A 16,802-nucleotide genomic window follows, 5' to 3' on the forward strand; every position below is an offset into this window, starting at 1 on the left:
CCCGGGAAGGACAATCGTCCTTATGGGTCCCCCAAATGGGGGGCCCCTCCTGCTCTACCTCATTTGGGGACCCATGGGGACAATCCTCCTTTGGGGCTTTGTGTCCGACCCAAACCAGGTCCTTCTTCCTCCTTTTCGTGCTGTTGCTCAGTTTTTGGAAGCTTTTTATTAAACCTTCTGCTTTGCCCCCAGCCCTTCTCCCCCCTGCCCCATTGCTTTTCCCGGGGGATCCCACCAGGACTTTTGCTGTGGTCGCTGCCCCCTCCTTGTCTCCGGTGGTCACCGGGGGGTGTCACCCCCTCCCCATGGCCCAGTGCTGCCGGGGACCTGGCCGTGCCCCATGGAGGAGCTCAGAGATGTGGGGAAGGGGCAGCGTGGAAGGCTGGGGGCGGGGGGGGGAGAGAGCCTCCTCTTCCTCCTCTGGGTGCTGCTCCATGCTCAGCCCCCCCACCCCAACATCCCATAGCCTGCCCCATAGCCAGTAACCTGCCTCCCACCCCATAGCCTGCCCCCACCCCATAGCCCACCTCAATCTGCGCCAACCCCTACCTTGTCCCCCACCCCATGGCCTGCCCCACTCCGGCCGCCCCATCACCTACCCCCATAGCCTGTCCCACCCCATTGCAACCACCCTATAGCCTGTCCCACCCCATTGCCCGTCCCACCCCATCACCACCCCATAGCCTGTCCCACCCCATAGCCTGTCCCATGCCACCACCCCCCATCGCCACCACCCCATAGCCTGTCCCGCCCCATAGCCCGTCCCGTCCCACAGCCCATCCCGTCCCACAGCCCATCCCGCCCCATAGCCCATCCCGCCCCATAGCCCGTCCCGTCCCACAGCCCATCCCACCCCACAGCCCATCCCGCCCCATAGCCCGTCCCACGCCCCCATCCCACTCCCGATCCCCTGTCCCACCCCGTCCCACGGCCCCCCAGCCGCGTCCGTCACGTGACCCCGCCCATTCATTCATCCCCCGCCGCCGCGCCTCAATGGAGAGGGGAGGGGCGTGGCCTCCGTGACCACGCCCACAGCGTCACCCGCGCCCCGCCCTCCCCGGCGGCCGGAAAGAGGAAGCGGCGGCGGCGGCGGCGGCTGCTGCCCGGAGACGGCGGAGCGCGCGCGGGGCCGGGGCGGCCGCGCCATGACGGGCAAGTCGGTGCGCGACGTGGAGCGCTACCAGGCCGTGCTGGGCAGCCTGCTGGCCGCGGAGCACAACCGCTTCTGCGCCGACTGCCAGGCCAAAGGTACCGCGGGCCGCGGCGGGCCCGCGCGGGCAGCGTTGGCGGGGAGCGGGGGGACCTCGGCGGCGGTTAACGCCCGTTAACGGTCACTGCGGGGGTGTCCGCGGAGCCAGGGGGCTGTTCGGGGTCGGGTCTCGCGGAGCGGCTGCCGCAGCGCGGCCCCCGCCGCCCCGCGCGGTTGGCGGCTCCCAGCCCCCCACCGAGGCAGCCGCGTGGGATTTATGTTATTTATTTATTTTAAACGGAGTTTTCAGCCAAACCCGAGTTTTTCCGCCCTCCCCCGGAGCCGGCCGTGCCGCAGTATCCGGCGTCCGCCCGCGGAGCCGCTCCCGGCTCCTCGGGAAAGGCAGCGCCGCCGGGATGAGCGGAGCTGCCCGGTGCCCATCCCTGCATATCCCGGGAAAGCTCCCGGGGCTCCCTGGGCAGCGCCGTGGGAAAAGCCGCGGGGAAGGGGAGCCCGAGGAGCCGCTGTTGTGTAATCCCAGAGGACCTTCCAGCCGGGAGTTACATCCTCGCAGCGGGGTGGGATAGCGGCAGCCTGGATCAGGGGATCCAGGGGTGTCGGGAGGGACGGGCAGCACAGGGATGAAATCTGGACCCGGAGCTACGTAGCCCTGCGGGGTTTCCTCTTGTCTCTCCCTCCTGCGCTTCCTTTTGCGCCTCCCGTTGCCTTGGCTCAAGGCATGTGGAGATCCCCACGGCCGTTAAAAAGAAGTGGGGAAGAAGAGGGGTGGAAGGAAGATGGGTTTGGATACTTGACTCCCAGGAGAGGAAAAAAAATCAGCTCAATGTTCCCGGCCGCAGGCACCTTGCTGCAGCTTGGTACTGTGGAACGCTTCGCCTTTCAGTAGCAAAGGGTTAAGGCTGCCCCGTGTCTCCTTGGAGTCCTATTTTAATGAGTTATTCTAAGTATTTGGAGGTCTGAGCTCAAGGCTTGTTTCCCAACACCCACAATAACTGAACTGGGCTGGGAAAGTCTCGCTGTGTCTATCTGCAAGTACATGACTTGGCCATCTCGGTATGACCTCTAAAAACTGCAGAGAGCACTGCTGAACACCATTAAAAACAGTATCATTAAGAATTAACCTTCAACCAAAGTGAGGTAGTAGTTCTAATTTTTTTTTGCTAGTTTTCATATACTAACCTGAAAAAGGCCCATAGTGACAACCTTTCGTCCTGTGGAGATCCAGAGGTGAGAGGAGCATTCGGTGCCGGCCTTGGCCGACCACGGGGGCCGTGTGTGTTACGGATAGCAGGGAGCAGGCCCCCTCTCGCCTCGGAATCTCCTCTCTTTTGTCCCTTGTGCAAGAGCCAAGGACACAAATCACCATCTCTTGTGACATGAGTTAAGGTACGCAGTATGGAAACCAATCCTGAGCGCAGCTCCTGTTTTAATACGATTTTTATATCCTATCCCGCATATTGTGCGTTCTAGAAGCATAGTATTCCAGTTATTAATGTGCACAAAGTCTGATCCGGTGGTTAAGCTTTGCCAGCAAAGCTGGAAGCTGCTTGTAGCTGGAATACCCCTTAGGTCAGTCCTGAAGAGTAGTCCTCTCTTGTACAAAGTTATATCTGGATATCTGGCAAAATACCCGTGTGCTTCACTAATGAGTGGTACCTGGAGCTTTAATTCTTGAGGAACGTATTGAGTTCTTGGCCATAGAAATGTACCTGCTTAGTGTTCTAGTTCTTGGAGAAGTTTACCTTTTTGGGTGCAAACTGTTGCTGTCTGCTCAAAACTAGAACAGGGTTTCCATGTCTCTGCTTGCTGGCGGTAGCAGTTGGTGCTGCAGATGAGTTTTGTAAATAAAAAAACACCAAGGTCACTGTTGAAATCTGGTCGCTGTTAGGAAATGATATTGGGAGGGTTTGTGGAGGGATTTCTTGTGCCGGCTCCTTAGGCTCAACCTCCTGAGCATCTTTGTGTGAGTCGCAGCAGAGCTGAAGAACCCAGCTCCTTGTTTGGCACCCATCAAGAAACGCTGCTTTTGACTATCCATTTTTATGCCCAAGTTAGTGAATTTTGTAGTTTTTTGCTGCTTGATCTAAGCTTTTCAAAGCTAGCATGACACATAAGCAGTGACTGTTCAGATGCCACCCACACTTCCATTATGCCTGTTCCCGATGACCTAACTACTTGCTGGGTTTCAGTACTGTATTTTTTCCCTTCTATATACAGAACTAAATGAGATTACAGTACCTGTTGGCGTCAGGCCTAGCACGCACCCCTCTGACTTCATTCCTTTACAGAAATCCTTAGCATTAGGGTGACACTGTGTCAGGACCGTCCCTTCTCTGGTGCTGCCTCCTGTTCAGCTCTTGCTCTCTGGGATGGCTGTGATGAACTTATCTTGCTGGCCACACTGTGCTGATAAACTGACCTTCTCAGTCTCTTTCTGTGCTTCCTCGGAGTGCAGGTGTTCTCATTTTGCGTTCTTGTTACACTTGCTTTTATCAGGCACTGTGAAGAAGTGATTCCCAATCCAGCCTGTGTCTCCCCGAGGATGATAAAGTGGGAAAAACAAGTTTCTCCAGAATCCTTGCGAGGAGAGTGCTGGTTGTGCTGGTGTGCCCCGTTGGGGACAGCAGTGTGATGAGACCTGCAAAGGGAACCTGAGGTCTCTAGACAGCTCTTAGAGCCCCCGATTTGAGGTGTTTTGATCGGGGAGGAGGGAGGAAAGACGAAGGAAACTGCGGGGAGGAGAGCGGGGGGGTTCCGCTTTGGTAAACACTGGCGGAGGCTGCTGTGGAGGAAGCTGGGCGAGAGCTCTGCTTTGCCGCTTCCTCCTTGCGTGGCAAAGTTTTGAGAATAACAAAGAAAAAAAGGGGCCTTCCGAGGGCGGCGGTGGCTTGTGCGCGTTACACGGCGTGACCGTCCCGCGGGCTGGTTGTATTGCAGAAGATCAGCTGGTACCGAGCGCTGGAGGGAATCTGGAGCCTGAAACCACCCAGCTGGTGCAGGAGAAAATGTTGTCATCCGTGTGCATTGGACATAGGTGGCCAGCGGATGGCAAATGGCTTGTGTGGAGTCCACTGAATAGTACATGGTTTGGGTCGAGTAACAGCCAAGTGGATTTTTCTCTGTATTTCTGACTCAAGTGCTGCGCTGAACTTGTATAACGTACAGCTCTTCTATTTGATTCTCTCCTTCTCCCGAACTCTTCCCCTCTGCTCTCCGGTCCCGTTACCCAACAGGCTCCTGGGATCCAGTTTTGCTGCCGTTGGAGCTGCAGGTCCCTCCACAGGGAGCATCCAGCGATGACTGCTCTATCTATGCATCACTTTAAGGTTGCCCTGTGCTCCACCTGGTTTGTGTGACTCTTCCTTTCCTCCCTCGTGTCTTGTGAGAACTGTGGGTCCTGTGCTGAAATCGACCCTTTTTTGTGACTCTCGTGGTTGGATGGAAAACTACCTTTTACTTAAAACAAGCCCTGATCTAGTTATTCAAGTGCTCATTGCTGTAGGAGGAGGTAGAGCTTTGTGAAAACCTATGAAGAGGTGATTAATTATGGGATGGGATGGGAAGCTGCTGGAAGAGCAGGGTAAGAAGTCTGGAGATGGAGCAAGCGGAGCAGAAGAGTTGCCAGTAAAATGGAGCTGCTCACAGGTGGTTTCATCCAGCCAAACTAGTTTGAATATTAGCAGCATATTTTATATTAAACAATCTCTTCCGTCACAACTCCATCAGCAGAGAAAAATATTGAATCACAGTTGAATTTCCTTCTGGATAAAAGTACATAAAGCAGTTTTTAAATAACTGCTTGTTAACCGCATGTGAAGAAATCAGCATTATGGAAAAGTAGCAGTGGATGCAGCGGTTTGCTCTTTGCCTGCACTAAGCTTCAAAAATCAAAGTTGTAGGACTCAAGTTTTTAGGTTTACCACAGTAAAATCTTGCAATGGGGAAAATTCTGTTTTGTGCAATGGAAACTTTCCAGAGCGGATGCATGCACATATGTATGTTCATTGTAATTGCTAGCTGCTGGAGCAGTGTTCTGCAGTTCCCCTAATGACTGCTGTGCTCTTATCTCCTCCTTTCCCTAAAGCCAGGGCTGAAAGGAACAGTTTCTAGTGCAATAAAGCAGCATTAATCTGGTGTGTATAAATGCTCACACAAATGAACTTTGTCCAGGGGACTCGTTTTCACTTTGCTCAGATGAAGATCGCTATAAATCTCAGTAGTTCTTCAACAGGGAAGGCAGCTCCGTCCGCTCGGGAGCGCAGCCCCACATCCAGCTGCTGGGAGTGGGTAGGTGGTTATTGCAGCACCATTCCAGCTGAAAAGCTAGGAGAAGAAATTGGCTTTTCAAAGGGCAGCTTATTCTGGAGGTAGTTTGCACCTGATACCAGGAGTTACTAGATTTCCCTTAAGGAAGATCTGCAGAGCTCTGAGTCCCGTGCACAGATGCCTGTGTCTACACCTGATGGAAAAGGATAACAGGGATAATCCTCGGAGCAGAGGGCATCCTGGCATGCAACCTGCATTTGAATACTGGATGTGCCAGTTGCACTGGCTATTCCCTGTGTCCGATGGAAAGCCATGGTGCCCCAGCACAGCTGAGAGAAAAGGCTGTAAATTAAAGGTCCAAAATGCCAGGCAACTCCCAAACCATAGTTCCTGCTTTAATAGAAATTTGTTCCTATAGTAACTGCCAGATAAATTATATAAGGCATCAGATGCATTCAGGAACTTCTGTGCCAGCATCTCTAGAAGATACTGCTGCAGTTTCAAGGTAATTCATCTTTCAAATATAAGTAGGTTATCAGAACCAACTAGAGAATCAAGAATAACTTTGGTCTCCTTCAGGTTGATCCTGGGACACATGAAGTAATCACTATTCTGGAAATCTAGGACAGAAAAAGACTGAACTTTAAACAGAATCTGTTTTGGAACAAAGTTTCCTCTCTGGTTGCAAAGCTGGATTTACCTGTGCTAAATTCTGCCTTTTGGAGTGACTTGCTAAAATATTTGCCTCTATTTTTGAAAGTGCATGCCTTTCCTTATTGGCTAGAATATGTCCTATCATTTCTAATGTCAAGTCTTTTTTGGTAAGCAAAATAGCTGGAGTACTTCATAGCTGGCTATAGATATTTAAGAGGCAGAGGATGGTGCAGAAGGTGGGACTCCTTCCTATGGTAGGAGCTACTTCAGGGGATTAATTACTGCTATGTAGTTCAATAACTCAAGCGATGGAGGGTAGGGAATATATAATTTTAAAAGGCAATGAAATAACTTAAGAAGTCAGTGCTCTCTTGATGCTTGATGTGGACGCAGGGCTGGTGTTTTAGTCTCTGCCCTGCCTGTTTTCTAGGTCAGGTTTCTTTCCTGGCTGTGCATGTGGAAGCTTCTGGAGTGTCACGACACGGATTTTGGCTTCCATGTGTTTGACCACGTGTCCCCCCTGAGAGCCCAAGACCCTGCGGAGCTTCCAGTGCCCAGCCCGGGGGGTCTCATCCCAGACCCCTCTGCAGCACATGGCTTTTCTCCCCGAGGACGCCTTAAAGGAATTACGTGTTTTAATGGCACTTACAGGACAGCTGTTTTGTTTCAGCACTTCTCCGCGATGCTGCAGGCTTCCAACACCGTCTGGCCTGCCACAGCAGCCCCGATTGGGATCGAGTTAGCATTGATCCTACCTTTTATATGGTTTGAGGCTGTGCGTGACTGACTCGAGGCTTGGGGCACACTTAGAGGTGAAGGAGGAAATGCTGCTTATGGCCTTGCTAGGCCTTGGAGACTAAAGCCCCCGCAGTGGTGTCCCCGTCACGACTCCCGCAGACCTGGTGTGTCGGGTTTGGGCCTCTGTCCTTGATGCTCTTAGCCCTGGCAGATGCTCGTGGTCCTTGCTAACAAAGCAAAGCATGCTCAGCATTGCTTGATCTGCATTGATGACTTAGTGTTATAATTTGGTGAGGGCTCTAGCAGTTTCACTGTGCAAACTCACTGGCAGACCCTGCCTCGCTCTGCCCAAGTAATTAGCACAGAAAAGTTCAGATTTTTCTGGACTCTTACAGTAAAGAGCAGAGGAAGCTGTTTTGTAACATACTTTTTGTCATCGCTTTTCTATGAATGGAATGAATTTCAGTCAGTCATTAAGCAATCCCTTTCCAGAATAAGGAAACGGCGACTCAGAGGAAGCCATTGGATTCTTGGCTATTTCCTCACCTGCCTCGAGGGAGGCGGGAAAAGCCTTGATGAGAAACTTCCAAGCCTGGATGAACAGACGGGAATGCGGCCTCGCTGGGATCATCCCGCTGTGCAGGATTTCCCACATCCCCTTCCCCGGGGAGGGAAGGGGCTGCCTGGAGCCCTGGTCCCACACACGGAGCAGTGTTTGCCGGCTGCGTTTCCTGGCCAGCTGGGAGCCTGCGAGCCCAACAATCGCTTGCCCTAAGATTATTTCATTAGGCACTGAATGGCCAAGCGTGCTCCTTCCTGCCCATGAAAGCGTCTATTTTTCCCCATCCCCCCTTCTCAAAAGAGCAGCGGCTTTGCAGCCAATTTCTGTTTTATTTTTAAATGCCTTCTGCGGGGTTATTATAGAAGAAACTGCCGTGAGTACCTTGAGCCAAAAGGCAATGCCTGGGTAAAGAGTGAGGAGTTTCCTTGATTAAAACCACTTGGGGTGTTAATTTTCTGCTAGTGACTAAAGTGCATGTCCTGGCCAGGCTGCCCTTGGGGCTTGTAATGGCTTTGGGACCCTTTTTGGTAAGGACAGATCATTGGGGCAGCTCTTGCTGGTGATGCAGACGTGCTGCTGTGCCCAGCTTGGAACGCAGGGTTTATTTTGACACAGTGGGTTATAAAACAGCATGTGGAACAGCCTCGTGGAACTGTTAACCGAGGAGATCCTGGTCACCTCCAGGCACTCGTGTGTCCCCACGGCCACCACAGTGGTGGCATTCAGTGCGACTTCCTTAGGTGACAGCACTGCCTGCGCAGATGCCTTTTAAGCTGGGGACAAACGTGCTCTGATGCAGCCTTAGAATGGTGCCAGCAGTGGATAGCCGGGCTCCTCTGTCTCTTTTTGTCCGTATCCTGTTTTTATTCAGAGCTGCTTTAATCTCTTGTTCACCCCTCAGCAGCAGGCATCCTCTGGAGGAGATTTATGTGTGTGCGAGGCAGTGTAGAAGGGCATGAGAGATGATTAATGGGAATTGAAGAAGCTCTGCCCAGTTCTAGTAAGTGCCAAATAACTTGTTTCCCATGGACGTTAAAATTAGCTTTCTATGACCTGGAATAGTGACTACTGAATAAATACTGAAATAATACTGAAAAAAGTGACTGTGGCATCAGGATTGCATGCCTGATTTCGTAATTTGTAAGAGTTTTCGTAAAGCTCTGAGGTTCCAAAGCCATCTGGTGGCAGCAGCAGCCTAAAGGGAACTATTTTAGCGATGTTGGGGAGGATATTGGTGCAAGGACCGCTTGACCCCACACAGATAACATTGTCTTCTGTCAATGCTTGGTCCCTTAACTGCTGCACAGCCTTAAACTCAGTGTAGCTGTTTGGAAGCTAAAGCTGAGCTCGTTTCCTGTAAATACGCTTTTACCTGGGGCTTTTGGCAGGTCGGTTGCCCTGAAGATGGCTCGTGAATCAGTGTGTGGGGAAACGGCTGCAGTTTGGGGTGCTCGCTCCTCCCCGGGGCGCTTCCTCCTGCGGCGATGGTGCAAGTTCCTCCATCGCGGCCTCCAAACAGGGAAGTCCAGGGCTTGTTTACATCTGCATCAAGGGTTGTCCCCTATTGCACCCAAAGGGAGTGTTTTGGAGGATGTGAAATACTAAAAATGGTTTGGGGTGATGGTCAGGAGCCCTCACGGGGTAGTGCTTGTTCTGCCAGTCCCTACCTCTTCAAACTGCTCTTTTTCTCCTGTTCTCAGTCTTGCTTTGTCAGCCCTGCGCTGCTGTCTAGGCAAATAGCTCTGTAGTGCAGCTGCTCATCTCGGCCTCCCCTTGCTCTCGAGGGCTGTAGCTGCATTTTGTTGTTCTTTGGGGATTTATCACAGTCCTGGCAGGAAACAGGAGTCCCTAGGCCGCAGAGAGCAGCAGTTTAACTGAAAGGTTGGGGTGCTCCTGTCTCATGTGCACTGCAGAATCAGTTTGCTCTAGGCCTGGGTGGTTATGCAGTATTTTGGTCTCTTCAAGCATCCTGCTTGTGGCTGTAGAATCCCAGCTGTCCAGGCAAGCAGACTGCTGAAGTTCTGCGCTCCTTGCCTTCTCCAGACAGCAAAATCAACCTCCTGCCTCTGGTGTTGCCTCTTGCCTGCTCTCTGAGCTCAACTCTTTCATCTTGTGGTGCTTTTAGCACCGCAGGTACCCCCAAACCCTCAGTGAAACAAGTGAGAACCCTGCTTGGCTGCAAGAGATCTGCTCCTAGCACTAAACCAGGTGCTGGCTGCTAGAAGAACTTCAAAACCCCACGTGTTTTTAAAAGTGCATAATGAAGGACCCTCCAGGATGAGGGTCTTCCAGAGCTTGGATCCACAAATCGCAGCATGCTCAGCCGTTACCTCCATGCCCAGCCCTTTGGGTTTCAGCTCCTGCCGCGGAAAGGAGGGAATGCCTCGGAAAGGAGGGAATGCCTCGGAAAGAGCAGGGGACTGTCCTGCTGGTGAGTCACCATCCGGAGCAGCAAGGTAGGAGGCTGCTGTAACCAGCACACATGACTCGTGAGCTGATTACCACCACCCTGGTGCAGCATCGAGCTGACTAGTAATCCTGCCAGTCCCATGAAGGCTAAATATAGCCTAGAGTTTAAATCTAACCTTGAAGCTCGTGCTTAATCCTAGCAGCACTCCTCACCTCCAGGAACTGCTGAGGATGAGGCACCTGGGAGAGGAGGCCTCAAAGTGAATCAGAGGGAGGGTCGGTGTTGCCAGCTCCATCCTGGATGTGCCTCAGGCGTTAGTGCTTGTAACGAGGCTCTTATTGGTGTCCTCGCTGCGTGACCGGGCTGCTTGGGCGCTGCTCACGTGCAGGGCTCTGCCTTGACTCCCTCCTTCCCGGCACCTGCTGGCCGTAACGCACGAACTGCGGCACGGGCAAAATACACTGCAATTAAGCTGCAATTAAGCTCTTCCGAGAGAGCTGCTCTTCAGCTGGCAGGTGACTTTGAGCAGCCTCCTTAAGGTAGCAGTGTTAAGGGCCACGTCTTTCAGGGAAGGAACAGAAAGCAATGGCAGGACAGGCTAGAAAACTTTGGGCTTTTTTAACCATAAATAGTGTTTTTGCTTTAGTTGCAATGGATACTTCTGGGGATAAGTTAGAGGTTGCATGCCTTTCCTTTGGAAGGGAACAGGCAGTGCATGCTAGGGCATGCAGGGACTTGGGGAACTGCTGCTGACCCTGCATGGCAGTCAGCTCTAAAGGGGCTGGAGGAAAATAAAACCTCACCCAGCCTTGCTGGGACCATGACCTGCTGCCTTATGAGCATGGAATTTCCTCAGGATACTCTGGACTTTCCTGAAAAGCAAGAGTTAACTGTTTAAAAAGCATCCAGCTTGTCTAGGAAATTCAGATGCAGTGCTGCTTTTTTAGGGCTTTGGAATTACATATTCCCCCTCCTCCCTTCCCACTGCCATCTCCTCTGCTTCGAGGCTTGCTATTTTAACTATAGCAAGATAAGAGAAGAGCAGCTCTGTGCCTCCCTCTGCAGTCATGCCCATAGTCCCTATAAAAAGGCTCCTACAGTTATTCCACTCAAGTTATGTTGTTGAAAACAGTAGTGCCAATTAGACAAGGAAACTTGACCTCAACCAGGACCCAAAACATGTCCCTCCTGCCTCTTGGACAGATGGAGGGAGATGGAGCCCGTCTTAGCTCCCTAATGAAGAGCTGTCATATTTGCTTTAATTAAAGCAAGCTGTTTAGCTCCAGAGCTGGAGTCTGTCACTTCTCTTATGCAGGGTATGGTTTAGCTTTGACTAATGCCGTGTTTGGCTAGTTCGGAGTTCAGCCTAGGTAAACACGAACAGCAAAATCCAAACTATGATGGAAGGCGGCTATGTGAAATATGCACTTGGCTGGGAGCTGCAGCCAGAGGAGGTGTTTTTAAAGCCTTGTTTTACATTGCACATGGGGCTTCCAAAGCTGCTGCCCTTTGGGGCTGGGGGGTTTTGGTGGCTGGGCTGGGGGCTGTGAGCAGGGGGTGCAGCGGGTGCCCATGGAGCCATCCAGCAGCGCTGCATTTCTGCCCTGTTTGCAGTGAGTAAAAACACCCTGAACTTGCTAAATCTTTCCCCTGTTTTTCCCTCCTGGCATGCTCTCCCTTATTCCATACCTCGGAGCTGTCCTGCCTGTTGGAAAGACGCATGCGAAGCGTGGATTTGAGTAGAGCTGTAGAAACTGAAGAGTGAACTGCCCCAGTCTGTCAATCTCAACCTGGACTTCTGCTCCCTCACTGGTTTTGGTGATCAGACTACAGGATTTTAGGTGTTGGTGCTGCCCTCCTTACTTGGCTCACTGCCTGCCCGAGGTTGAGAGAAGCCTTGGGGATGTTGTCTTCCTGGCAAATGCTCAGTATTTCATTCTGCTTGTCCTTGAGCAGCAGGGAATATTCTGAAGCTGGTTCTTGCTTGGCACTGTTGCAGTGGAAAGATTAAACACATCCTTTCTTTAAAGCAGAAAAAAGACTTGTATAGACATGACTGTTATGTCACGCTTAGCAAGAGGAAATTGGGATTTTGCAGTGTCTTGGGTGTTCTGAATGGTTATTTTTCTTCCTTTTCCCCTTAGAATTGTCTATGTAGAGCTCAAAATGGAAGAGGGAGGGGATAAAAGTACTATCTACAAAAACCACCTTGCTGAAGTGCAGTTCCAAGTTCTAATCTGAATGAAAATGTGAAGTCTTCAGTGCCAGTTCACTTGGTGCAGTTTCTCAGCTGTTCAAGGTAACTACAGGTTGACTTGCTGGTGTGAAACACGTGTGTCTCTTGCAGGGCCGCGATGGGCATCCTGGAATATCGGTGTATTCATCTGTATACGTTGTGCTGGGATCCACAGGAATCTAGGAGTTCATATATCCAGGGTAAAATCAGTCAATCTTGACCAGTGGACACAAGAACAGATACAGGTAATGCAGGAAATGCACGGTATCGTTACTTTGGTAGAGCAAAGTTGGGAGGAAAAGCCATAATTGCCAATTTGGTGAGCATTGGTGGGCAAAGAAACTTCTGGAAAGTTTCTGTAAGTGCCAAAGGCTCCTAGAGAAGATCCTTCTTTAAGAAACCTCCTTTATGAAGGATCTGACTGCTCAGAGGTCTAAATCTACAACCTTAATTTAAGGGGTAGGCTTTCACCAGAAGCCAGAATGATTCTACTCTTCTCCAGGACAGGCTTTAAAAGTCTGCACATGCCTCCTAGTTAACACAGATTGACCCTTGGTTGGTAGCCTTGCGTGCCAGTGTGCGTGAAAGCTTTAATGTGTGCGAAACAAATGACTTAAGAATTCTTTTGAATTGCAGTGCATGCAGGAGATGGGAAATGGAAAAGCAAATCGTCTTTATGAAGCCTACCTGCCAGAGAACTTCAGGCGACCTCAAACAGATCAGCATCCTTTCTTCTTTGGCTCCTGGGGGAACAGGAAAGCTTTTCATCTTGTTGCTTAGTAGCTGCCCTCCTTGCATAGGAGGCTTATCTGCATGTGCATCAGCTGTGAAAATTAGTTGCTAGCCAGGCACTCTGAGCACTGCTTCAGACTGCTGCTTCCCTGAACTAAGTGGAAGAGTGGAGAGGATTTGCTTCCAGACTGCAGGAGCGGAGATCTGGAGCTTGGTAGTTCATCTCATGCACTAGCTTCAAGCTGTAACCATCAGCTTTTAAGCAGTAGAGCTGACTAAGTGCTGAGTGTTTGAAATTCACAGTGATGACACTAGAAGGGTTCAGCATTTCTGAAGAACAAAGCTGTAATTTCTTCCCTTATTTACTGAAGGGTTTCTGGATGCCCAGTGCAACAGGATTGTAGTGATAGGGACAAACACAGGAGCACCTCATCCTTGCAGTGTCATTTAGCTGCTGGCTGAGCTGCAATAGCTCTGACCACTGCCTCTTACTGCGTGTGTCTGTGCCACTGAAACAGGCTCTCAAGCAATGATCAAAGTAAACGTACATCAAGGGAAGGAGCTCGGTACAAATTGGGCAGTGATTTTGCTATAACTTTTCTTTATAGCACAGTCATCCTTGGGATAAAGGATGCAAACATTGTGTCCTAAAGAAGCAAACGCTGAGTAGCTGGATCAAACACTGTGTTACTTCAAGGAAGTTGGTGCTGGAAAAGCCATGGGTTTAGTTAGAACCTGTGCCTTGAGGATATGTAAGTCGTCCATTTTGAATTATTTGTCCTTAACAAGCTTCTTGCAGAGCTGTGGAGGGCTTCATTCGAGATAAATACGAAAAGAAGAAATACATGGACCGAAGTATCGACATCAATGTATTTAGGGTTAGTTTCTATAACTTCTGCAAAAGCTTAAATGCATGTCAAATTGTAAGCTTGTCTCGTAAGTAAGCTGTCATTCTGTGAAAATAGTTTTAAATGTTTTTGATTAGTGACTAATCTCCAAGGCTGAGGAGATTTGGTTGTTTTGTAAATAGAATAATCAAGCTGGAAGGAATTTGGAGGTCATCTTGTTTGACTCCCAGCTCAGAGCAGCACTGATTTCAAATAATTTTGTTTTTAAGCTATAACGATGCTGCAGGACAGGTAGTTTGCAAGGAGTCTGAAACATCAACAATTGACTTTGAAGCTTTTTGGTTAGTAACAGCAGCATGTAAAGGTCTATTAGCTTTCTCTTATGGGCTTTGACCTTTGTCTTTTCTATTTCACAGAAAGAAAAGGATGATAAATGGAAAAGGAGTAATGAGCAAGTATCAGAAAGAAAACTGGAACCTATAATCTTTGAGAAAGTGAAAATGGTAAGACTGAAAGGCATGGTCACAAACCAGCTGTAGGGACTTCTCTGGATCAGAATGGAGATAATTGGCTTAGTATGGAAGCATGGTGGTTTTCCTTTCAACCCAAAATTTGAAATAAGAGCTCCTTTTATTTTTTTGGCCCTAGCCTCAAAAGAAAGAAGAAACGCAGCTGTCTAGAAAAAGTTCTCCTAAATCTACTGAACCAGTAATGGATTTGCTAGGACTTGGTAAGAGCTTTTCCAGCCTCGTGGTACCCATTCCAATGACTCTATATCCTGTCTTTGGTCTTGTGAATTCTGTGAGCTTTTGGCTCTAGGTCTCCATGACAGGTGAATGACATGCGACAAGAATACTAGTGTTTTAAGTGCTCTAGTGCATCCCAAGCGCAGTTCTCAGCCCTGCATCAGAAACAGCAGTTTTACTTTGTTCTCGTGCAGTGGTTGTGGCACATGAACAAATCCTTCAGTCCAAGGGCATTCGGGTGAAACTCTTGCCATGGCTTCGTCTCTCCTAGATGCTCCTGTGGCAACCGCCGTTCCAAATGGCAGGCCTAGCAGTTTAGAGAAGGATCTTGATCTCTTTGCATCCGTGGGATCAAACTCGGACTCCAGGAAGGTGAGTAGGCTGTATCAGTGCCTGCCAAAGCTTAGCTCAGTGCCTGGGCAGGAGGAGAAGTAGCTCCATGTGCCTTCCCTGAGTGCTGAACCCTCTGTTGCTCTTGTGCTGCCTGTCTCAGGTCACTGGTTCCATGCCTACGTCTGGAAGTGCTGGTTCTGTTCCTGAAAACTTGAATCTCTTCCCTGAGCCAGGAAGCAAAGGGGAGGAAGCAGGGAAGAAGCAGCTCTCGAAAGACTCTATCCTGTCCTTGTATGGCTCTCAAACACCTCAGCTGCCCGCACAAGGTAACGGATCTCGGAGAAGAGCACGCGAAGGACAGCACAGTCATTCTGTGCACTGATCCAGAGCGGGTGGATGGGCTGAGAGCACTAAGCTGACATCCTGCAGGCAAAGATGCAGGGTTGTGGGTGCTCCTCCTTGCTCACTAGCCAGGAGCATCCAGTCAGGTTGTCAAGGCCAAGTGAGCCCTGTGGTAGCCTCTGGATTTAAGGGCAGCATTTCAGCCCCTAATGATGAGATCGACAGTTCTTCCTCTCGCTCCTTCTCTGCCTGTTTTTAGGAGCGATGTTCATGGCTCCCGCGCAGATGGCGTATCCCGCAGCAGCCTATCCCGCCTTTCCAGGAGTAGCCCCTTCCAGCAGCATGATGGGCGGCATGATGGCCCCGTCGGTGGGAATGGTGGCCCAGCCTGGAGCAGCAGGGATGGTGGCTCCCATGGCCATACCGGCCGGCTACGTGGGGAACATGCAGGCGGCCGTCATCGGGGTGCCCAACGGGATGATGGCCGCGCAGCAGCCGGGCTACGTGGCCGGCGTGGCCGCGGTTCCGCAGCCGCTCTACGGCGTGCAGCCCGCGCAGCAGCTGCAGTGGAACATCACCCAGGTGAGGTGGCCACGTCCAGCCCGTTCCCTGGGTGCTTTAATGTTGTGGTTGCGTGGGGCCCGCTGGCCCTGCACATCCTCAATGTGCCGCGCGCTCTCCACCGCGTCCCCGCTCAAGTGGAACCCTCCCTTGGCTTGAGCTGCACCAGAGCAGGCCTTGGCTTCCAGATGGTGACCTTAGTGTGAGATGGGATGCGTGGGAAGGTGAAAGCTGAACTTGCACTTCGTGTAAGTGTTTGAGAAGCTGGGGGTGCAGCCAGAAAGCAACCGTGGGGTCCTCTATAGAAACCATAGTTCCACGTGAACTGGAGTGACTCGCACGTTACTGTCACGTAGTGTCTGTCTGGGCTAGACTAGGCTGAACCTAGCCTAGGTTCATTAGGCTGAACCTAGCCTAATTTCTGTAACTTGTTGGGCAGCAAGTGCTTTATCTGAGCGGACTCCTTGGGGCTGGCGGAGTCTCCCTGACGGAGCTTGTCTTGTCTTCTCTCCCCTTCCCAGATGACCCAGCAGATGGCTGGGATGAACTTCTATGGAGCTAATGGCGTGATGGGATATGGACAGTCAATGGGCGGAGGAAGTGCCCAGGGAAGCAATCAGTCCCTCAGCACTCAGATGTGGAAATAATCCCTTGCGTTGTGACCGTTTTCTGCCTTCTGTTCTGTTCTTCAAAACTGCTCCATGAGACATTCAGGGTTTTTCTTTCTGGCTGGCTGCCCAGCCCGAACCTCTTTCCATAACTGAGACCCATCTCTGCCTTTTTTACTGTCAGACACGGTGAAACCTCAGTGACCAGAACATGAGCTCCCCTGTACTCTAGCACAGTCAATGCACACTCCTGGGGTGGACCCCTTCTTGCACAAACCTCCACTAATGCTTCTGGGTAGCACTTAATGTCCTGCTGGGTGTCTTAGCGGAGGTGACTTGAAGAATTTGGAAAATTGGGACTTAATACTGCCTGTTCCTTCAGGCCTTTTGGGAATCACTTAATCTCTAGTATTAGTAGGGGCTCTGGTTAGCAAAGGGGTGGAAATGTTGTTTGGTGCTGAGGAAGCGGCTTTGAGCCCGGGGCAAGCCAGCCTTGCTACCTCCTCCCGTCAGCGGATTCCTGCAGAGCTGGGGCCGCGCTGTGCTTGGCTCCACG

At 51.0% G+C, this 16,802-nt stretch overlaps 1 protein-coding gene across 1 annotated transcript; it reads left to right on the top strand.

Annotated features, from left to right (window-relative positions):
- The first annotated feature begins 1,131 nt into the window (after window positions 1–1,131).
- SMAP2 (small ArfGAP2) lies at window positions 1,132–16,575 on the top strand. The gene is made up of 10 exons (XM_088531069.1): window positions 1,132–1,248; window positions 12,188–12,321; window positions 12,713–12,798; window positions 13,608–13,686; window positions 14,073–14,159; window positions 14,305–14,386; window positions 14,674–14,774; window positions 14,896–15,061; window positions 15,337–15,659; window positions 16,160–16,575. Exons 1-10 carry the CDS (start codon window positions 1,146–1,148, stop codon window positions 16,283–16,285), a joined length of 1,287 nt encoding a protein of 428 aa, XP_088387195.1. The 5' UTR covers window positions 1,132–1,145; the 3' UTR covers window positions 16,286–16,575.
- Window positions 16,576–16,802: the final 227 nt, after the last annotated feature.

Source organism: Tinamus guttatus, unplaced genomic scaffold (genome assembly GCF_059628265.1).
Source record: "Tinamus guttatus ecotype Peru unplaced genomic scaffold, ASM5962826v1 Tinamus_guttatus_pri_ptg000397l, whole genome shotgun sequence".
Taxonomy (NCBI): domain Eukaryota; kingdom Metazoa; phylum Chordata; class Aves; order Tinamiformes; family Tinamidae; genus Tinamus; species Tinamus guttatus.